We start from the raw sequence: 24,061 nt of genomic DNA, 5'->3' as shown, positions 1-24,061 counted from the left end.
GGAGACCTCGAATTCGGCTTAATTCGGATCGCTTATCTAAATTAACTATTCCCAATCGGTCTCCGAAGGTAAATTGGTGTAACCAGGCGAGCGGGCCCTCTGGCTTGAAGGTGGTGTTGCTGAACGCCAGGTCTGTCAACGGAAAGACATCTTGGATCCAGGATTTAATCCTGGAGGAGCGGGCAGATCTGGCGTGCATCACGGAGACCTGGTTGGACGAAGCGGGGGGCGTAAACCTCTCCCAGCTCTGTCCTCCAGGTTTCTCCGTGCAACACCAACCAAGAGCCGGAGGACGGGGAGGCGGTGTCGCAGTGGTCTATAGAGATTCCATCCATCTAACCAGGAACCCCATCCCGCAGACCACAAATTTTGAATGCGTCCACCTGAGGGTGGGTGACCGGGACAGAATAGGGATTCTGCTAGTGTACCGTCCACCTCGCTGCACTACGGTCTCCCTACCTGAGCTAGCGGGGGTGGTCTCGAGCCTGGCGGTGGAGTCCCAACGGCTTCTTGTGCTGGGGGACTTCAACATCCACGCCGAGGCAACCCTCACAGGTGCGGCTCAGGACTTCATGTCCGCCATGGCAACCATGGGGCTGTCCCAACGAATAACTGGCCCCACCCACTGTGCTGGACACACATTGGACTTGGTTTTCTGTCAGGGATGGGAGCAGGGTGGCGGTGTGGAGGAGTTGTCTATCTCTCCGTTGCCATGGTCCGACCACTTCCTGATTAGATTTAGGCTCACTGCGCCCCCTAACCTCCGCAAGGGTGGGGGACCCATTAGGATGGTCCGCCCCAGGAGGCTAATGGATCCGAGTGGATTCCTGACGGCTCTTGGGGAGTTTCCCGCCGCTGCGGTAGGTGATCATGTCGAGGCCTTGGTCGCTCTCTGGAACGGGGAGATGGCCAGGGCTATTGACAAGATCGCTCCAGAACGTCCCCTCTCGAGTAACCGAGCTAAACCAGCCCCTTGGTTTACTGAGGAGCTGGCAGCGATGAAGCGAAAGAAGAGGGTTCTAGAGAGCGTGTGGCGCTCAGACCCAAGCGAGTCAAACCGAACACGGTTTGTGTCCTTTTTAAGGGCATATGCCGCGGCAATAAAAGCCGCAAAGAAAACTTTCTTTGCGGCCACTATTGCGTCTGCAAAAAACCGTCCAGCGCAGTTGTTTCGGGTTGTCAGAGGTCTTTTAACTCCCCCTACTTCAGGTGGGAGCCCTGACAACTCGGCAGCGCACTGCGAAGCATTTGCTCGGTTCTTTGCAGACAAAGTCGCTTTGATCCGCTCTGGGCTGGACGCCACATTAGATGCAGTCTCTGTGGATGTGACACAAGCACCTGCTTGTCCGATTTTGTTGGATTCTTTTCAGTTTGTGAAACCCGAGGATGTGGACAAGATACTTGGAGGAATGAGACCCACCACGTCCATCCTAGACCCCTGCCCATCCTGGCTTCTGAAGGAGGCCAGAGGGGGATTGGCCGAGTGGGTAACGGTGGTGGTTAATGCCTCCCTTCGGGAAGGCAAGTTTCCAGCGAGCCTAAAACAGGCTGTTGTAAAGCCGCTGTTGAAGAAACCATCACTCGACCCCACTAAATTGGACAACTTTCGGCCTGTTTCCAATCTTCCCTTCTTGGGCAAAGTCATGGAAAGCGTGGTGGCCTCACAACTCCAGGTATTCTTGAGAGACACAGATATTCTGGATCCGGCACAGTCTGGTTTCAGACCGGGACATGGTACCGAGACGGTCTTGGTCGCCTTAGTAGATGATCTGCGCCGGGAGCTAGACAGGGGGAGTGTGTCCCTGTTGGTGCTCCTGGACCTCTCAGCGGCCTTCGATACCGTCGACCACGGTATTCTTCTGGGGCGCCTTGCAGAGATGGGTCTTGGGGGCACTGCTTTGCAGTGGCTCCGGTCATTTCTGGAGGGTCGTACTCAGAAGGTGTTGCTGGGGGACTCCTGTTCAGCGCCACAGCCGTTGATCTGTGGCATTCCTCAGGGTTCCATCTTGTCCCCCTTGCTGTTTAACATCTACATGAAGCCGCTGGGTGAGATCATCCGGAGTTTCGGGGTGCGGTGTCACCTGTACGCAGATGATGTCCAACTCTGTCACTCCTTTCCACCTGCTTCTAAGGAGGCCGTCGGAGTCCTGAACCGGTGCCTGGCCGCTGTAATGGTCTGGATGAGGGCGAACAAACTGAAACTAAATCCAGACAAGACAGAGGTACTCCTGGTCAGTCGCAAGGCCGAACAGGGTATAGGGTTACAGCCTGTGCTGGACGGGGTCGCACTCCCCTTGAAGGCGCAGGTTCGCAGCTTGGGTGTGACCCTGGACTCATCGCTGAGCCTGGAGCCTCAGGTTTCAGCGGTGACCAGGGGAGCATTTGCACAGCTTAGGCTCGTGCGCCAGCTGCGCCCGTATCTTGGGAAGTCTGACTTGGCCACGGTGGTACACGCTTTGGTCACATCCCGCCTCGACTACTGCAACGCTCTCTACGTGGGGCTACCCTTGAAGACGGCCCGGAAGCTTCAGCTAGTCCAACGCGCGGCAGCCATGTTGTTAACGGGAGCAGGACGCAGAGAGCATACAACGCCCCTGCTGTCCCAGCTCCACTGGCTGCCGATTCGCTACCGGGCCCAATTTAAGGTGTTGGTGTTATCCTACAAAGCCCTAAACGGTTCCGGCCCAAAATACCTTGCAGACCGCATCTTGGCCTATGAGCCCACGAGGGCCTTGAGATCATCCGGGGAGGCCCTTCTCTCGGTCCCGCCTGCCTCACAGGCACGTCTGGCGGGGACGAGAGAGCGGGCCTTCTCGGTGGTGGCCCCCCGGCTGTGGAACACCCTCCCTGCTGAAGTTAGACAGGCGCCCTCTTTGATGGCCTTTCGTAGGGGCCTGAAAACATGGCTCTTCGAGCAGGCCTTCAACTGAGTGTATCTTGAACGACTCTGGAATGGACTAGGACTATGAATTTGGCTATGACCCCAGGACTTGACGAAGCGGATTTTAGCATAAGTACATGTTTGTTTGTATTGTCTGGTCTGTATTGTCTTGACTTATTGTACACTGTTCTCTTTGTTGCTGTTCACCGCCCCGAGTCGCCCTCGGGCTGAGAGGGGCGGTCAATAAATGCAAATAATAAATAAATAAATAAATAAATAAACACAAATCTCCAGAACCAGTTGTTAATTATTTTCAATGATACTGCTGACCAACCCATCCACATTTCAATACTCATGGAAATAAAGATCTCTGACTCCTTCTCTTAGCTTCCCTGTCTCTTTTCAGTTAGATGGTCCCTCTAGAACAGTGCTTCTCAACCTGTGGGTCCCCAGGTGTTTTGGCCTACAACTCCCAGAAATCCCATCCAGTTTACCAGCTGTTAGGATTTCTGGGAGTTGAAGGGCAAAACATCTGGGGACCCACAGGTTGAGAAGCACTGCTCTAGATTATCCCATGATGAGAGATACATCACAAAGATTGAAAGAATTCAGCAGGGTACTTTGCATCTGTGAATGTGGTCTCCTACCCACACAAGGAATGGCTCTGGATCTAAACCATTGACAGAGGATTTGGAAAAATCAAGTTGTACAAAATTTGGATGTAGCACAATATCTACTGTACATTTTAGAATATTCTTTTTCCAAGCAGCATTTCAAGGAACCCAGGTTCCAACTCTAGGCTTCCTAGAAAACTGTGCTTAATAGAGAGATTCTCATGTTTATAGAGTGAGCCTTGTGTTTCAAACAAAAATGAAAGCTTTAGCTTCTTCATTGGTTTGACCACTTAGTAAATTAGACCAGACATAATTGTGCATCTGTCACATGAAAGATACCCAGTATAAGCATTCTTTTATTCCTTCGGAGAAGTGCTAAATGATCAGATGATGCAGCATGTTTCCTGTTTTTAACTGAGGGTCACAGACGCTGAACTCTTTATTACATGCCTGCCGAGGTCTCTGGTATTCAGCTACTCTCTGGATTCGGCCTGGGGTTCTTTTTGAGGCCCCTACTTAACACAACTAAATGTTATATTAATTCTCTCTTGGATAGTTTAGCAGATTATACTTTTAGGTTTGTGATAACAGCTACCAATTTAATATTATTTATACTTTTGCTGTAACAATGATAAAATTCATGCCTCTCTTTTAAAAGAAAGCAGGCAAGCTTTGACAGTAATTCTGTGCATGGAACATGAATTTGTAGGTCTTCATATTGATAAGACATGTATGGAATTGCATTATTTACAGCTTGAAAACTAACTAGGCTTCTGCTAATGGAAGGCTCCATTTGTTCATTACTAGGACAAAGGTCTAGTGGATGGCAACAATGGCTGAGAAATTATTCCCCTCTGTTAATTATTCTCTCCTCGTGGATCCCCTCTCATTTTTTCAAAGACTCATAGTAGATTTATCCAGAGGGGTGAGAGAACAAGGAGAAAAATCTGTGAAAGTTGCCTCCCATTATTCTGCTTTTGGGAACATGCTGTGTACAAAAAAACCTCTCTAAGTGTCTGAAAAGTAATAATATGTGCCTGGGACCACTTGCACAGCTGCCAAAAGAGAGTTCCAAATGTTTTCAAACTGCAATGGTCCCACTAGGTGAAAGAGCAACTGCACATTACAACTTCAGTGCTGTTCAAACATAACATGATTTCCTCAAAACAGAATCACTTCCTTAAAGAAAATGTCAAATACACACAACATATGCACATTCATTAGCTGGAAATAGCCTCCATTGTATAAAAGAACCATGAAAGCATAGTGGTAAAACATAACACTGTAAATAAAGTATGATTGTGGGAATTCCTTTCAGTTCTGTTGCTTTACCAGTGAAAACGTCATGCACTAAGATGCTCTGAAATGTTATCTTTCTGCAAATGTCTCTTGCCTTTTGAATTTGTCATGGATGCTATGCTATTTTGGACACAGGAAACATTATCAATTTTGGTTTAGAAATGTTTGGTTCGGAGTTGCTCATAACACAAGCTAGACCACAAGTAAACAGGGACAAAAAATACGGGAAATCAGTGAGGAAACAGGCATCTTAGTGACATCCTAACGATACAATAGTCTATATTATGTATTTTTCAAAAAACATTTTAATCTGTTGATATTTTAAATAATTTAAAGCTTTGTTAAACTGAAAGGGCAAGTCTATTTCCATTAAAAACAAAAACAAAACAAAACAAAACATTAGTGGACACATTACAACACATTGTATTAATGGAACTGTCATTAAAATATGAAGTCAATTATATATGAAAATATGAAGTCAATTATATATGAAGTCAATTATTATAGTTGTAGAAAAACTTGAATTCCAAATTACATGATCCTAAATACATTTTGCTCCAGTATCCACAGGACCAGTAATCACGGTTTCATTTATTTACATTTGACAAAATATGCCCTCTCAAGGCATTTTCTAAGTCCTACAGTACTCTATAGTATTCTTGGGCCAGATGTCCTTCATTTCAAATGGGGTTGCTATTGGTCATGGTTTCATATATCCATGTGAAGACTGAAAACATGTTCCCTATGGACTATGGGAGGAGTGTACTGTCATTGTAGGTTGTCATCTATACACATACATGAACATGCAGATCTGTGTAAAAAAACATATAAACAATGTAAGCATTAAAATGCTCAGATGAAATGCTTCCTGACTTCCTAGGGAACTTCGCTGTAATTCCCAGCTGAGGATCAGGGGTCATTCTTTTCTTGATATGCCATGTTGTCATTCTCCAAGAAGCCCAATATTTCATGTGGTGGGAGGGGCAGCCAATTCCAGATTATTTGGTAATGCTCCGCAGGGAGTCTAGACACTTCAACTCCTAGAACATGGCCCTATAGCCCGAAAAAACCCACAAGAACCTACTTCAACTCCTGTTTGCCACCATTACATATAAAACAAAACTCTACATGCCAACTATCCTCATTATGGTGTCATCCTACCCGGTCATCCTCAATCTACATCTTTGTTTCAAAGAGTGACATTATATTTTGTCTTACACTCATTTCTTAAGACATTATTTGTAACAGCTGTGGCAGTTTTCACATGGGACAAGATTTCATTTTGTGGAGATGGGGGTTTGTGTACTCCTTATACCCCGTTTTCATGGGGATCCCTTCAGGAACCTGCGACTCAAGTCATGAATGGATCACAAATGATTGGCTCTGTTTAAATCCCAGTTGGTGGTCGAAACTTCTTCTCATGTGGCACTTCATATTTGCCATTTCAATACCACCTAGCAAATGCATTAAATAAACTGGTCTCTAGCAGCCAATAGGTAGATCAGCTGATACTCTGGGAAGACATTTGCACATTTTTAATGTTCTAATAAAAAAAAGCAATCCACATCTAATGTCTGTCTATTTTCAGGAATTAAATTCAATGGATAAAAATATTCCTAGGAATGGAGAGCAGTGTATTGTACCTGCCCGGCATACAGTTGTTAGAAAGGAAGAACCTGCCAAAAAAGACACAACTTTAAATAAAAACCAAAAATATAATTTAGTAACTAGGGATACCAACCTAGACAACAAAACACTCAAAACATTCTTAAAACATTTAGTTCTTTCATTTATGCAACAGCCAGTCCTCCACATTTGTAGTTTTAACCTCTGAGGATTGGATTATTTGCAGATTTGATTAATATGTCCTCCCTAGGCCCTCTAAGGAAACTCTATGTTCAACTTCTGCCAGAGAAACTAGCATTATATCTCACAGTAGTACAGATGGATGAGTGAAATATTTGAGTTTGATAATATCCACCACTATAGTCAAGCCCAAAATCAGAATAAAAGGCTTAACAGTTCAGTGCTCAAATCATCACACTGTACACATTCTTATAACTATCATTCTATGCTTGCTCATCCAAAAGTTTGGGACAAACTTTATTTCTGTCTCTTTCATCCTGTTCCAGTATCCTGATATTACTCCCTACCCCCCCCCCCCCGCTTTTTTCCCCTTTCCTCTTGCAATAATGTCATAATATTTGCTTTTCCCACTCCTCTATTCTCCATCTAAGGTCTGGAAAACCTCCAAGACAAAATGTTCATAAAAACAAAACAAAACCTGGTATTGCTTCTCTTAAAAACAAAAAGCTAAAGATAACTGAGTTGTGTTTATTGTTTTTTTAATGCTCCAAAAAGAGTCAGGAATTTAAGACACCAAGTTTTAAGTGTATGAAAACAAGAGTTTGAAAAACTAAACCAAACTTTCAGTAATTAATAAGAGCTCATTAATCTCTTCATAGAAAAAGCAATCAGTTAATAGTATATTCGGGTACTGTACATATTTGTGTATAAGTCAACCTCGTATATGTTGAGATCAGGTTTTGGGGCAAAATTATGAACCATGGATAAGTCTAGGGTCCTTCTACACAGAGGGCAACACCATTTGCCCATCCAGGCATTCAAAAAGGTTTTTTGCCACTCTACTGAGTTAAGGGGTGGTTTAATATTTGTCTATAAAAGTTAAGGTATAACATTATTATATAAAAAAAGAACCTTCTCTGAGTAAGGTGGAAAAAGTCAACTGTAAGAAACATGGGGTTGAAATGCCTATTGTATGGTTAGGAGAAAACAGTGAAAGAATTATGACTTAGCCATGCTTAGTGCTGTCTGTACAGAACAACTCACAATACCAGAAAATATTGACATTAAATTTAAAATCAAAGTAATATAAAAACACATACCAATGATTGAATCCCTGCGGAAAACATCTCTATCGAAAATGTAAAATGCCAGATGACGAAAACTCCGTGGAATTTCACAGTAAAAGTCTTCTCCATAAAAGGGGCTGTTTGGAACAAAATGGAAGAACTTTAGCATGATGGTTAGAAACGGTAGATCTTCAACTCAAATCTGGCAAATCTGAAACTTTTATCTAACAATTGCAAAAGCTTCTCCTATATTGTCACATTTCTCCTGCTCATCTCACTTGCTGCCCTACAAATTGCCACTGCTTCAAGTAAAGCCTCATGCAGACCATGTTTGCCATGGACGAAGTAATAGGATTTTTTTTCCATGTCAGGAGCAACTTGAGAAACTAAAAGTCGCTTCTGGTGTGGGAGAACTGGCTGTCTGCAAGGACGTTGCCCAGAGGAGACCCGGATGTTTTAGCATCCCGTGGGAGGCTTCTCTCATGTCCCTGCATGAGAAACTGGAGCTGACAAATGAGAGCTCACCCTGCACCCCGGATTTGAACCGCCAACTTTTCAGTCAGCAGTCTGGCTGGCACAAGTGTTTAACTCACTGTGCCACCACTGTCTCCAAAGTAATGGGATGAAGTAATGTGCTACCGAATTCTAAAATTTGAGGACATTGGGTACCTTGCACAGAAGCTGGGTAAACCTGAGCAACTGACTACCACAGAGACACCAAGTGTAACCAGTCAAGGAACCTACTGGCAATATTTGTGAGATAATGTTGCTGAGCTTCACTGCAAACATGTCTTTATCAGCAAGCAGTGATTAACCACATTTTTAGTGTCAAAGAAAACCTAAAATTTGAATTGGTTTTGACAGATTCAAATTTTGAGTGAATTCAAATTTTTAGAACAAACAGTAAAAACATGAATCTGAAGACAAGCTTTGCCAAATGTTTGAGAGTATCTACTAATGGTAAGAGGCCTTGCTTTAATAATTCCCGAAATAAACTGAAATCATATGAGTTCACTCTCAAGGAGTCTGAGGGCAGAGCACCCTTTCTATAATCGTTGTTGGGTGCGGTAAGCATTCTAAGCATCCACTGGCAGCACTTCACGTTTTTATTTAACTAGAGGAAAATAAAGACAGTTCGAAGCATATAGCCAAGTGAAATACTGACAAATTCTTCGGTATTTCATTTGGTTACAAAAAAAATGTTGTTAGCTGACTTTGAAAGAAGCATTGCTTGAACTTTCAAACCGCCATGCGATTATTCCTTAGGTCTAGCAGAACAGACCTGCATTACTACTTCCGCTTTATTTCAAGCAAACAAGCATGGAAGACAATACAGCTTTTAAAGGTCAGAATGAAAGGTTTCAGATTTATAAATGAAACATCTAAAGTTGTATCTCTGGGAGTTTAAGAGGACAAGCATTGCTGAGCCCTCCATATAAGACACCACCAACGACACATGGGTTGTATGGAGTGGGGGCTTTGGATTGATATGCATGTGCTTCAGCATGTACTTGTAGAAATATACATTTTATTTGGTTCTTTATCTAGTCAGATGAGTTTTAAATTACGGATCTGACAATATGTATTGATTTGTTTAAATGTATTTTGATTTTATATGCACATGTAATTGTTATATGTCTGATTTGTCACAGCCTTCACAGTCCCTCACTTTAATCCATAAGACAAGGTGGATAAGAATTGTTGTTGTTGTAGGTATTTATGCCATACTTTATGGTCTTTTGTGGGGTATCCCAATCCTCAGAAGGCTTCCGGGCAGCGTCAAAATGTGGGTTTTAAATGTGGGGCAAAAAATCCCAGGACCTGAAATGTTCCCCCCACCCCACCCCGCTGTCCTCACAGTCTTCTTTTGAAGAAAATCAAGGGTCCTTCTAGACAGACCCAAAAATGCAGGGTCTGTAGCACTTTTACCTGAGGTGTCTCTGCTTTGCCCTAAATTAATTAGATACCCCTTTAGATCCAGGACTTCCTGAAAGGCCCAGGTATAATGCGGTAGTGGGCCTGTGGGGACTCACCCCCGAGTAGTCCTGGGACTAACTGAGGGTGAATCCCCATTTGACATCTTGCTCCTGGAGCCCAGAGGGCCCTCTTCCCCAAGCCGCCAAAACAAACTTTAAATTTAAAAACTTACTGGGCCACCATTATGATGGTCCTTCTGTCCTCCTGGCATGTAGAAATAACACGCCAGAAGACGGGGGGAGTAAAATCACTCCTTATCCCCCCCCCCCCGGTTTTCTGGTGCATTATTTCTTCTTGTGCAGAAAGGACCACAATGATGGCTTGGTAAGTTTTTTTTTTAAAAAAAATTAAAGCTTATTTTGGGGGGGCCTTGGGGCGGCTACCAGGATGGCATCTAGAACCTCACCTTGGAAAGCCAGGGTTTTTGATGGGTATGTGGATGTAAACCCACACCAAAACAGGTTTTTTAAACCCACTTCAGTGCGGGTTTAACTCCTATCTGGAAGTGCCCCAAGTTGGAGGGCAGACTGGGGGCATCTACCAGAAGTTTTAAAAAATCAACAAGATGCACTGGACCTTATATGCACACATGCAGAGATCCCATTGTACACACAAGCACAGTTTGTATCTCTCTCCTCATCCAACTGTTAATTAAAGCTCTGTTTAATATTATAAGAAAGAAAGTAATGGTTGCAGAGAGTTCTAATTGCTTTACAATTGTGCTTCCCTTTAGACACCTGTGTGTTCATGGCTCCATTTCTGACAGCCCAATCAGCTGTTTCAGGCTTTTAAAACACGTGCACTGAAGCAGTCCACATAGGGGGATGGGAAAGAAGTCACATGTTCTCCTTGACTGCAGGGATATAAAGTCATGCACATTTTGGGGGTGAAATAGGGTTTTAAGCGCACCTTTTAAACATGTGCTTTTCAGCTGTTAACCCTATTCTGCCCACATTTTTCCCAAACATCACTTAGCCACCCACCTGGTTCTTCCGGGTTTTTAGACATGTGTAGAAGAGCCCTCAGAAATAATATGTTGGAGAAGGACTTTAACTATATTTGGGAAGAGAAAAACTGGATTCTACAATGTGTGCCATCAGAAGCACTTCTGCTAGGCAAAGTAAACCTTGTATATGTACTAAAACAGATATGGTCATACATACCTAGAGACACACTTTTCAGAGCTAAAAACATTGGAACTATAATCCTATGTGTAGAAATAATATGTTCATAGCTACTCAAAAGCATTACAATTTCAATAGATTGGCCGTATGCATAAAAGTATTCCCAAAATTATATACAGTTAGCCACCTATACCCACGGATTCAAGCATTCGTGGTGTGAAACTATTCTCCCTACCCCAAAAATAAACCTTTTTGCCATTTTTGAAGAAGGGATATTATTTTGTGACACCATTGTATGTAATGGGACTTCAGGATCCACAGCTTTTTGGTATCTATGCTGGTCCTGGAAGCAAACCTCAGTTGATACCAAGGGCGCACTATGCAATTTTTTTAAAACAACAACATTGAATTAGGAAAATAGCAAATAATGGGTTGTTGTAGGTTTTTCTGGGCTATATGGCCATGTTCTGGAGGCAATTTTTCTCCTGACGTTTCGCCTGCATCTATGGCAAGCATCCTCAGAGGTAGTGAGCAATAATCTTTTAAATATCCACCAGGCAATGTAATAAAACACCCAGGATTAACCAAAATCCAGCCTATATAAAACTACTTTTACAGCCTATGATGGGGTCCATCTATCTCATTATCTAAAGAAAGAATACATTTCACTGAATGGTGCAATATCAAATAAAACTCTCTCAAACCTAATCCTTCAGTAATTGGACATGTAACTGGACTATGGAAGAAGAATATAAATTGATGGATCAGTTTACATGGGAAGTGTCATGACTTAGGCATTAAAACTACTCATTATAAGTAAACCTCAATGGCATCATGCAATTCTATGCATGAGACCAAATGATTTACTTAAAATTCACACTAACAGAACTGATAGTCCCAATTTTCATATCAATTTCAAAGTACTTCTGTTAAAAACAGTGGCTGGCATCATGTTGGTTAGTCTCAACTAAAGTAGGCCCATTCGTTCAATTGTTGAATATTGAGTCCATACAAAGTGAGTCAAGACAGAAACTAAAGGCACTGTGGATAGAAGGCAGTGTTATGGACAGAGATACAGATTATTCTATATCAGGGAGGACTTGAACTCGGTTCTCGAAGATTCAGCTCTCTAACCTGTGAAAGAGAATTGTTCTTGGTGTCCTTTGGCTCTATAAGATACAGGTGAATTCTGTATCCAGGATTCTTCTTTTTCTCATAGGCTTTTATGCATATAAGATAACCAAGCTGGTGGTCAAGAATAGTAATGTAGTTATTCAGATGTAGTGACAGAAAATGATTAAATACACGAGAGCAACAGTATGCATTTCTGAAATGCAATTTTCTCATTTTAGATTTGTAGCTTTGAGACATAATGAACTTTAGCAATTAAGAGTAAGCCCTCAAGCAATTAATGTCTTGCTGAAATCTATTGAATACTTCTGCAGCCTTAAGATAAATTTAATAAAAAGTAGTTTAAAACTTTAAGATGTAATAACACCTATTCCTATTACAAAAGAAGTCATTTCATATCATTCAGTCTTTAAGATCAACCATTTCCTCAAGTTAGGATTTATAAAACAGTGCGTATAATTTTCAGTGCCGAGAAATTGCAAATGTGAGTTTCATTTTTTTATTGTGCTATTCCCCTTTGGGATGAAATGAGGGCAAGATATTCAGTGACTAATAACGGACTATTCCAAACCAAATCTCTTGCATATGGATTTTAAATGTGTTTAAAAACAAAGCAATTAAAATGTCACAGGGAATTTTACATCCTCTGGCTGATCTGCAATGTTTAGAAATGCTTGATTATCTTTCTGGATGAACCCTGAATAGGAGTTGATTTCACATAATGAACTAGATGCAAACATAGAGACCAAGCTTATCTATAGTAAAGCTACTTGGACAATTCAAGTATCCATGAGACTAGCAACGCTTAAGGTACATCTACTTCCAGCATTAATGCATTTGGACAACAATGTACCTGCCAAAGCAATTACTAGATTCAGCAAAGCAATTACTAGATTCAGCTACGAACGCTGACCTTGGTGTATATAAAAATGACAGGTTTTGTTATTGTGGAATTACGTACACATATTGTAAATATATAAGTAAAGGTAAAGGGTTTCCCCTGACATTAAATCCAGTCGTGTCCAACTCTGGGGGTTGGTGCTCATCTCCATTCCTAAGCCGAAGAACCGGCATTGCCCATTGACACCTCCAAGGTAATGTGGCCGGTATGACAGCATTGAGTGCAGTTACCTTCCTGCCGGAGCGGTACCTATTGATCTGCTAACATTTGCATGTTTTCGAACTTCTAGGTTGGCAGAAGCTGGGGCTAACAGCGGGAGCTTACCCTGCTCTCCGGATTCGAACCTGCGACCTTTCAGTCAACAAGTTCAGTAGCTCAGTGCTTTAACCCACTGTGCTCCTTATAAATATGTAAGAATAGTAAATATATATATTTATATATCACTTACGGGGCCAGGGGTGCTATGGTTTTTAGCTTTGAATATATTTCTTATGGATTTAACTGTGAATTATTTAATACCTTTGATGTTTAATTCTGTTTTAATTTTTGTATATATGTAGATTTTAAATGGTACCAAACCGCTTTTAATGTAAGCTACTTTGAGTCTCCTTGTGGGGAGAAAAAATGAGATACAAATAAATATCATCACCATCATCAAAATAATAGTAACACAACTTACAATCTCTAGAGTTCAACAAATTGCGAGATCTTAAACCCACATGCAGAACAAGAATACCTAAAACATATTGGCTGCCAATGAATCCTACCCAACATCAGCTGACACTGAACATGCCTCAACTTGTGCCTGTAAAATCTGCCTCATCATTTCATGTTTCTAAGGAGAGACAAAACGAAGGGACAGAGTTCATGCACAAATTCTCATGTTGGAAAAGCTCTTTGCTCATCCATGTTGGCTTCTGTACAGAATAAACTGTGTCTTTAAACTATCATCTTTTCCATCTCCAGATGAGCGTGAGAATACACGAAAATGTATTTCAAGTCATTTTCTGTTAGAATTGCATATCTACAATCATCCCCACATTGAGCTCAAAAATGGCCAGTTCTTTGTGAACATTTTTTTCATGAACACTTTCAAAGCCCTTAAAGCCGAAGAAACTTTGGACAAGACATTTCTGTACCCAATCAGCCCTCTGAACTGCATCTGTGGTTTTTAACTTTGACGATTTTTTAACTGGGAATTTTAAAATACTATTTATATTTAATCCTGTTTTAATGTTCGTATATTTGTATATTTTAAATGGCTATGCTAATGCTTTTATGTTAAGCTGCTTTGAGTCCCCTTTGAGACATAAATAAATAATAACTATTTATTGAAAAAAAATTCTATATTAAACTTTCCACAGAAAAGTTTATAAATAAAGTGCCTTTTTAAAAAATTGACATCAAACACTAAGATTTTAAAAACATTCTTAGATTTAAGCACTGTGATATTGTTTCCTCCACACCTACTAGTACACGTGTCTCTCAAATGTTAGAAGCTGTAGGACAAAAACTGTTCTAAAATTCAAAGCTTGAAAAGTTTAGATGTTCTCTTATAAAACTGTCATCCACAATGTCTCCTAATATTTTCTCAACTGTGATTGGCCTGAAAGGTGGAAACTGTTGGAAATGACCTGAAGGCATGTAACAACAACACATATGCAGAAAATACACTGCTTTTGCTCTTGAGTAAGATTGAAACATGTTTACACTAAAGTTGCCATTCCATGCCATCTTTTACATTGGATTTTGCATTGGATCAGAGATCTAGTCTCACAGTGAATTTACAAAGTTAGCTGTCAAGAGAAGAAGGGAACACAACTTGTTATCAGTGGCCCACATTTGTAGGTCCCCAATGCCACAAAGGTCTTAATTTCCTATTAGTCCAGTGTTTCTCAACTTGGGGGTTGGGACCCCTGGAGGGATCATGAGGGGGTGTCAGAGGGGTCAACAAAGACCATCAGAAAACACAGTATTTTCTGTTGGTCATGGGGGTTCTGTGTGGGAAGTTTGGCCCAATCTATCGTTGGTGGGGTTCAGAGTGCTCTTTGATTGTAGGAGAACTATAAATCCCAGCAACTACAACTCCCAAATGCCAAGATCTATTTTCCCCAAACTCCACCAGTGTTCACATTTGGGCATATTGAGTATCCGTGCCAAGTTTGGTCCAAATCCATCATTGTTTGAGTACTCTCTGGATGTAAGTGAACTACAACTTCAAAATTCAAGGTCAATGTCCACCAAACTCTTGCCGTATTTTCTGTTGTTCATGGGAGTTCTGTGTGCCAAATTTGGTTGAATTCCATCATTGGTGGAGTTCAGAATGCTCTTTGATTGTAGGTGAACTATAAATCCCAGCAACTACAACTCCCACATGACAAAATCAATCCCCCCCCCCCAACCCCACCAGTATTCAAATGTGGGCGTATCAGGTATTTGTGCCAAATTTGGTCCAGTGAATGAAAATACATCCTGCATATCAGATATTTGCATTACAATTCATAACAGTAGCAAAATCACAGTTATAAAGTAGCAACAAAACTAATTTTATTGTTGGGAGTCACCACAGCACGAGGAACTGTATTAAGGGGTTGAAGCATTAGTAAGGTTGAGAAACACTGTATTAGGCCATACTTGAGTTCTTTAACCAATGTACCTTAGCTTACAGCACATTTTTTAAAAGGGGGTTGCAGAACTCCTCTTTATAACTCAACAGAGTGGAAAGATAAAAAAATATGGTCTACAAAATAAGTTGCCCATACTTTTATCTTATCACACAAGTCTATTTTCTGATGTGGAATAATAAGCAAAATGTCTCTGGGAATGGATGGTTCTTTTCAACAGATTCAGACTGTTCTATATTCTATATTCTTCTTACATATTTTGGACTCTGAGGAGCTGATGGTCAAGAGGATCAATAAGCCATTATTTCTTGGCTGTTCCCCTCCCAGAACACCTTTCAGAGACTTCTTTACCGAACTCACTGAGGCTGTAATCCTGTGTGCATTTTAAGCCCTGAAAATAATCAATCAGGCATAACTATGCTTAATTGGAGCCTAAATCCATTTCAGCCGTTTCTACATGTAACAGCAGTCATCCTTAATCATCCTTTCCTTTTCAAGCATGGGTGGGGCAGAGGAATCAAAATGTTCATTCTTAAAATGTGGGTCAGCCGAAACAGCATCTCATAGCTCTTGAGCTGTTAGCTGTTCACATTTTGACTTTGGAGATATAAGGGGACATTAAAAATTTGATTTTAACCTGTGAAGTTCAAGGAAGAATCATGTTTAAAATTAACAAACCTGCTTCATCTCCCTCCTTTCTCCTTCATTTAGTCTGGCCCCTTCCACACGGCTGAATAAAATCCTACATTTCCTACTTTGAACTGGAATATATGGCAGTGTGGACTCAGTTCAAAGCAGATATTGTGGGATTTTTGTTTTTGCTTTGATATTTTGGGTTATATGGCTGTGTGGAAAGCCATATAAGCCTCTCTCTACCTACTTCTTTTTATCAGCTCTGGAGGACTTGTACAGACACACAGCGTGGCAGAGACATAACATGAAGAGTGCATCCAGAGTGTGCCAAGAAGTGGTTATTGCTTAGAATGGGAAAGAAGAGCTTAAAGAACAGCAACTGAGCCAAGCAGAAGGGTAGCCAAGGAGAGGAATCAACAGCATGAATTCAAGATTTTGGAGATGTCACTGTTAGAAGAAACTTGAGTGAAAATCAATGAAAAGGAGACATGTAGGTTATAATAGGGGAGCCCCCAGTGGTGCAGTGGGTTAAACCACTGAGCTGCTGAGCTTGTTGACCAAAAGGTTGCAGGTTTGAATCTAGGAAGCGGCATGAGCTTCCGCTGTCAGCCCCAGCTTCTGCCGACCTCGCAGTTCAAAAACATGCAAAAGTGAGTAGATCAATAGGTACCGCTTTGGCAGGAAGGTAACGGCGCTCCATACAGTCATGCCAGCCACATGACCTTGGAGCTGTCTATGGACAATGCTGGCTCTTTGGCTTAGAAATGGAGATAAGCACCAATCCCCAGAGTCGGGCACGACTGGACTTAATGTCAGGGGAAAACCTTTACCTTTACCCTGACTGTGGCGCAGTTGGCTGGGAGTCAGCTGCATCAAGTTCACTACTGACCAAAAGGTAATGAGTTAAAAGCCAGCCCGGGTCGGAGTGAGCTTCCGACCAATTTGGTTAGCTTGCTGTCGATCTTTGCAGCCTGAAAGACAGTTGCATCTGTCAAGTAGGAAATGTAGGTACCGCTTATGCAGGGAGGCTAATTTAACTAATGTACGAGGCCATAAAAATCTTCAGCAAGCATGCAAAGAATGAGGAAGTACTTCATCAGTGTCACAAATGGACAGTGAAGCGACAGCTCCCCTGGTAGCCAGAAAAGCTGGAATGTTAAATAGCCTCTGAGTGTCTGTCTATATATGTTGTGTGTCTATAGCATTGAATGTTTGCCATGTATATGCATTGTAATCCACCCTGAGTCCCCTGCAGGGTGAGAAGGGCAGAATATAAATAATGTTAATAAATAAATAGATTGCAATAGAGTCACTGTGAAAACAGCTATCATTGTGATCAGACACATATTTACAAGATAATGTGAATGTGTTTCATACAGCTGATGTCCAGGCAGAGATATGCAAAGTATCACAGTCTTGGACTCTGAAAATTTTGTTACTTCTGCCACTTGTTATGATGGTGAGGAAGAGTAAGTTGTGGCAGAAGAAGTAAAGCACTCCTTGGCAACATCTTGGAATGGATATATTTTCCATGTAAACACAACAGCAATTTGATTGCCGAAGAGCCCTGACACACCACTTTCATTTTATAGGAATGCCTAAAAATAGCATTTTCCTTCTTCCCTCCACTGTCAAAGGACTTATTTTCTCAATAGGAAAGGGTTATTGGATTAGTCCAGCCAAGTGACGTCAATGAAGACAATAAAGCCTCCTGTGAGCCTTTTTAATGATCTTTGAAATGTTAAAATGCTCTCTGTGTAGCTTCACTATCTGAGCAAGAGAGGGGGATTCAATTGACAATTTTAAACTCCACACACACCACACACAAGCACATTTGCTTGCAAATCTTATGGGTTCAGAAGAAAAATTCCAAACATACATGCAACTTGACATACATCTGAGACATCCTCACTCAGAAGAAAACTGTGTTTTTATGTGCACATGTTTATAACTGCAGTTTGGTTTAGCCCTGTCTTCTACAGACATAACAAGTTGTTGAAAGCCCTCATATAAAAATTTACCCTCCCTACAAAACAGCAGCCATTCATTAGCAAATAACCTAAGGGCACATTATGATACAGCTTTTCCTCTTGACTGCTCTACGAGTTTTAGGACTGGGTGACACTGGAGTTATGTCTAAACAATGATCTCTACAACAGGAGACCATTGTTAAACATATATCCTTCAAGCCAAAGATGATACCTTCAATTAATTTTTAAAAGGGCAGAGATGGCAAAGGAAGTGTACAAGTCCAAGTCTCATCATTGGCTGGACTGTGTAAAGAAATTGATTGGGTGGGGAAAATACATGTTTACAGACCCAAGTGTTTGGACAATGTAGAACAAGCTAGATGTGATGTTAATTATACACATGGATCTTAATGTGCACGTGGTACAAAATATAAATAGCAGCTATGGGGGAAGGTGAACAGCATCAGGAATGTGGTGGGTATAGGCAAAAAGTGTACCCTACGTATCTCAATGAAATTCCTTTCAACACCGATATTTGCATCAGTTGATTGTATTAGCAATTCAATTACTGCTCTGGTTCTGCTTCAGTAAAATCCCCATAACTGGGTAGCCCATGTCCACCGTTTCACCTGCAAGTTCCTGGGTGAAAATGATATCTCTAGGCATTTCATAGGTTCCCCAGTGAATTTCGATGGTATGCTTCCATGAGAAGTTACTACAGAGTCATGCTGGAGGAGATAGAAAATGCCTAGCAGGAATATCTCTCTAGGAATCTCTGGATCAGTGGTTCTCAACCTGTGGGTCTCCAGGTGTTTTGGCCTACAACTCCCAAAAATCCCAGCCAGTTTACCAGCTGTTAGGATTTCTGAAAGTTGAAGTCCAAAACATCTGGGGACTCACAGGTTGAGAACCACTGCTCCAGATCCTCCAGCATAAATTTATGGCAGTGGTTCCCCAATCATTAGTTCTCCTGGTGTTTTAGACTTTAGCCCCAACAATTCTTATCAGCTGGTAAAATGGCTGGGATTTCTGGGATTTTTTTTTTCTTCTTTTGCCGGCACAGGGGTTTAATCCACTGCACTACTGGGGGCTGAAGTCCAAAATACCTGGAGGACCAACTGTGGCGACCAGAAGTCATTTATTTTAATGGAGTTTCAAATAATCTGGGGCTTCCAGTAACCACAGTCCATCCAGGAATGTATCTCATGCTAAAATGTTTTTTAAAAATACCTAGGATCGATTCATATTTATTGTAGTTTAAGACAAACCAGAGAGCTATTTTGATATGCCTCTTTAGCATATGAATTATGAACAAATGTCTTTCTTCATAGTTGATGGATAAGGAGATTTAGTCAAAGCTTTCCATGATTGACATTTTGTTAGTAAGCAGATGTCAAAGAACGTTACTTAAGTCAGCAATGAATCTCTGCAATTATCTCAATCTCATGCTGCTATTGCTAAATCCTGTTTGATAAATCACGCCCAGTCATTTCTAGGAATCAAAAGCAGTGTAGAAATTAATTTAGCAATAATAACCACAACAGTAATAACAAGAAGAAAGTAACTGGCATCCAAGCCATCATCCTACAGAATTTCTCAGAAATAAAATTGGAAAGTGTAAAAAATGACAAAACAAAGGAAGAACTTAGAATTCTGGTTTCACTCTTCCCAATCCCACTACACTAAGAACAATAATGAGGTCTGGAATTTCATTCTAGAACAGTGGTTCCCAACCTTTTTTGATCAGGGACCACTTTGACCAAGGACCACTCTCCAACTTTCCACCAAAAGGGTTACGAATCGGTTTTTGGTCAACTTTAGATTCCGTTTGGGGTGCTGATGGAGAAAATTGCATTGGATAGACCACATCAGCTCTGGTTTCTGATACAGAACATATGCCATGGTCAGCAACAAGGAAGGAATGGCAGACAGCACGAAAGGAGCGGAAATAAAATAAAGAGGAAGGAGGCTCACAGACCAGATTTTTGCCCTTTCAGCCCACTGGTGGTCTGCAGCCCACAGGTTAAGAACCACTATTCTACAATGAACACCCTCAAAAATGGAATTGGTTATTGAAACCACACAAATAATGGCCTTATAACCAACATAAGACCATCTTGTGCAAACAGCCTAGTGTCAGCATAGCTTATCCTTGACCATCTTGGATACCAATTTGAATTGCTCTCTGAAACATGAGAGATTTTATTAAGCATTTTTCTTACTTAAAAAACTGTAAATCCTAAATTAGTATCAGACTAATGTAGAATACTCTGCAGATCAGAAACCTGGAAAGTGCTGTTCCTTTTTCAGATAACACAGGAACAGTGGCACAGAAAAAAATTACGAATGTACCTTGTGAGAGACCTACACTATCTCTGCCTGACAGCTGTAACAGAGAGGATCAGTAGGTGACAAAAGAAATATTCACTGCTGTACTGGAGTGGGAGTATCATTTAAAGAGCTGCTTTTTAATTTTGTAACAGTACAAAGTTTTTTTAAAAAACGGAAATATTAATGTTATTGAAAAGTACACACTAATATTGTAAATATCCCATAACTATATTGTGAGCAATTCTTAGAAAGTTTCAATCTTGAATAGAGGAGTTTTAACACTTGAATAAATTCATTATACAGTATAATTCCCATACCCACGGGACCAGTACCACAGTTTAAGTTATATGAACTTAGCAAATTATGTCTTTTTAATGCATTTTCCAGGTTCTCAAGCACAACTTTTGGCTTCCACCAAAAGTCATTCATTCGACAAGACTCACCATTACCCATTATTGTAGCAAACCACTGGAAGTCTGGGAATTATTACCCTTGGAGTCGTAGTTCTACAATATGCATATGTAAGTGCTAATATATTCAAATTAATCCAAATAAATTTTACCATAATGATTTCTCCACTATTTTGGTCCTGAAAACTTCTTCCTGGTCCAGGTTTACAGTACAGTAGCAATCCCTCATCTTGTTTGGCCCTGGATAAGTAGGAAGATTTTTAGCTTCTCCTAAAAATAAAAAAGAGTAGAAATTAAAATAAGAAATGATTTCAAAGTTAAACAATACATAAATTAACTGTGGAACTGTTCCTCTACAGGAGATTGCGAGAATCCTATTGGGCACTTACAAATGTGGAGTCTGGAGTAATCCACTCCTAACTGTTTCATATTCAGGATCTCTGTATAGTACTTAATTTAGGGGTCACATTAGGACCATAAAAGTTCCCCATTCTCTACTTACTGTGCAGCAGATGCTGCAATTGATAGGAGTCTGTTCCCTTGTTGATCAAATTGGTAGAGCAATGGGAGCCTTGTATTTAGCCTGAGACAACATTCAAGTATCTTTGTGCCAGTTGTGTACATACTACAGTTATGGCCAACCTCAACATGTCCAATATCTCAAAATAAAGGGATCTAATTTATGTACAGTAGAGTCTCGCTTATCCAACCTTTGCTCATCCAACATTCTGTATTATCCAAAGCAGTCTGCCTCCCGCCTGGATCAAGAGCTGTTTTCATACATTGCAATGTTTTGGTGCTAAATTCGTAAATACAGTAATTACTGCATAATGTTACAGTGTATTGAACTGCTTTTTCTGTTGACTTGTAAAACATGATGTTTTGGTGCTTAAAACCCTTCTAGCAGGAGGATCCTTGGACCAAAGTTCCTCTGCCTTCTTGGGTCATTTGAAAGTCCCCCTCCTTTTGTGGTAAAACATAATGTTTTGCTGCTTAATTTGAAAAATCATAACATAATTTGGCATTTAATAGGCTTTTCCTTAATCCCTCCTTATGATCCAACATTTTCACTTATCCATTCGCCGGCCCATTCACGTTGAATAAGTGAGACTCTACTGTAATTTCTTTATGTCAACATGGTGAGGAGAAGCAAAGTGAGACCTCTAAATGATTGATGGTGGTGCCACCTCATATATTATATCATTTGCAGTTATCACTCTTTCACCAGGTAACACGAATACAGAGATAATAAAAAGTGGATAGTTACTAAAAGGACGCAACAAAGAGCACTCATGGGGGAAGTGAAGTATCAACTCATCTTGTTGGGGTCATCCTTTTCTATGTTCCCCCAAAAGGTGAATTGACTCTTCAGAAAAGCCATGTTTTCCAGGAGTTGTACTTCAACTTTTTAATGGGCTTTGTTTGCAATGGGCATTGTGAACAAAGTTTTGGGGGGTGGCGGAGGCAAGAAGAATTCGTAATAAAAAAACTAACCAATCTAAGAGACATCTCTACAGTTAGAGTGAAGAACAAGTGAAGAAATTAAAACAAAATCATATCTGATTTGAAGTGCATAATTTTTAAATTGCTATCTCACTCTTCAGTCATAATGTTAGTTTGACCTAAGATCGCTAGAGTGAAAACTGGAGAGAGTTTCTGTAGAAAAAGAAATTTCCCTTTGCTAACCTACTATGAAAAGTACAGTAGCTCTCTCCGATTTAAATTTATCCATTCGTAGACTGACAATAATAATAATAATAATAATAATAATAATAATAATAGATCGCACAGATGGACTACAAGCAGAGGCACAACACAGTTGCTCAGATGATCCATTGGAGCTTGTGCCACAAATACCATCTGCCTGTGACAAAGAACTGGTGGGATCACAAGCCTGAAAAAGTTACGGAAAATGAACACGTCAAACTACTCTGGGACTTCTGAGTCTGAGTAGCACAATACTCCTGACCTCACAATCATTGCCGGGGGGGGGGGGGACACGGCTGGACAAGTATGGATCGTCGATCTTGCAATCCCAGGTGACAGCAGGATTGAAGAGAAACAATTGGAAAAGCTTACATGATATGAGGATTTAAAGATAGTACTACAAAGACTCTGGCACAAGCCAGTCAGTGCGGTCACAGTGGTGATAGGCACACTGGGTTCAGTGCCTAAAGACCTTGGCCTGCACCTAAAATCAATCAGTGCTGACAAAATTACCACCCTACATTGTTTGCCGATACATCACACAGTCCTAGACACTCGGAAAGTGTCTGACGTGTGATCAAATACAAAAGCCAGCATAGTGATCTTGTTTGCTGTGTACTTGTTGTGTATCAAATAATAATAATAACAACAATAATAACAAGACTATTGGAAAAAAATTAAGGAAACCATCCAGAAGATATTAAATACAAAAATCCAGTTGAAACCGGAATACTTCCTGCTGGGAATCACAGATAGCGACATCAACCTTGACTCAAACCAAGACATACTCTTCAGCTACTGTTCAACAGCTGCCAGAATCGTTTACGCCAGGAAATGGAAACAAAAAGATTCCAGCACAATGGAAGACTGGTTATTAAAACTGTGTGACTTAAAAAACATGGACAAGCTAACGTATTACCTAAAAGACTACTCAGGCATCCCAACAAGAAGAACAGACTGGAAACAATTCGAGGACTTTATGAAGAATTACTAAGAACCTTATAGACATTTGGAACCACAAAAGCAATTAAAAACACAATGGGAGAAAAGAGGAATGCAAAGAGTAAGAGCCGAGATATAAAACTCAAAGTTAATGATAAGCAAGAAAGACATGGGATACGCCGAAAGGACGTTCGGGAAGTCAACACACCACCCCCTCCTTCCTCCCTCTTTTCCCTTTCCCGTAACCCTCCCACTCCCCCCCCCCCTAGCCACAACCTCCCCTGCCCCACCCTTCCCTCTGCATAATTATTTTTGTAAAACTACAATAAAGATATATATATAAAACTACAATAAAGATATATATATAATAACAATTTATATTCCGCCCTATTGTCAATGATCCAAACTAATTTATGATAGTTCCTGCTTAGTGATCTTGTTTGCTGTGTACTTGTTGTGTATCAAATAACAACAACAATAGCAACAACAACTTTATTTCTATCCCGCCCTATTGTCAATGATCAGGACTAATTTATGATAATTCCTGCCTTTATGATGACACCCTTCACAAAGGTATGAATTTGTGCACCAAAACTCCTTTGCATATGGGAAGAATCCAAAATGCAGTTTCTTTCCACATCAGC

At 40.8% G+C, this 24,061-nt stretch overlaps 1 protein-coding gene across 2 annotated transcripts in view; it reads right to left on the bottom strand.

The window, feature by feature from the left end:
- RASA3 (RAS p21 protein activator 3) overlaps positions 1-24,061 on the bottom strand; it is a 169,112-nt gene that overhangs the window by 93,695 nt on the left and 51,356 nt on the right. For both annotated transcript variants that reach the window (XM_060769666.2, XM_060769667.2), the window contains exons 2-3: positions 20,921-21,038; positions 7,701-7,804 (exon numbers count right to left, since the gene is read on the bottom strand). In XM_060769666.2, the coding sequence (XP_060625649.1) occupies positions 7,701-7,804; positions 20,921-21,038 (222 nt within the window). The remainder of the gene's footprint in view (positions 1-7,700; positions 7,805-20,920; positions 21,039-24,061) is intronic.

This window comes from Anolis sagrei, chromosome 3 (assembly GCF_037176765.1).
Source record: "Anolis sagrei isolate rAnoSag1 chromosome 3, rAnoSag1.mat, whole genome shotgun sequence".
In the NCBI taxonomy this organism is placed as follows: Eukaryota; Metazoa; Chordata; class Lepidosauria; order Squamata; family Dactyloidae; genus Anolis; species Anolis sagrei.
Note: the sequence above shows the minus strand (reverse complement) of the source record. Positions and strands in the feature narration are given on the sequence as shown.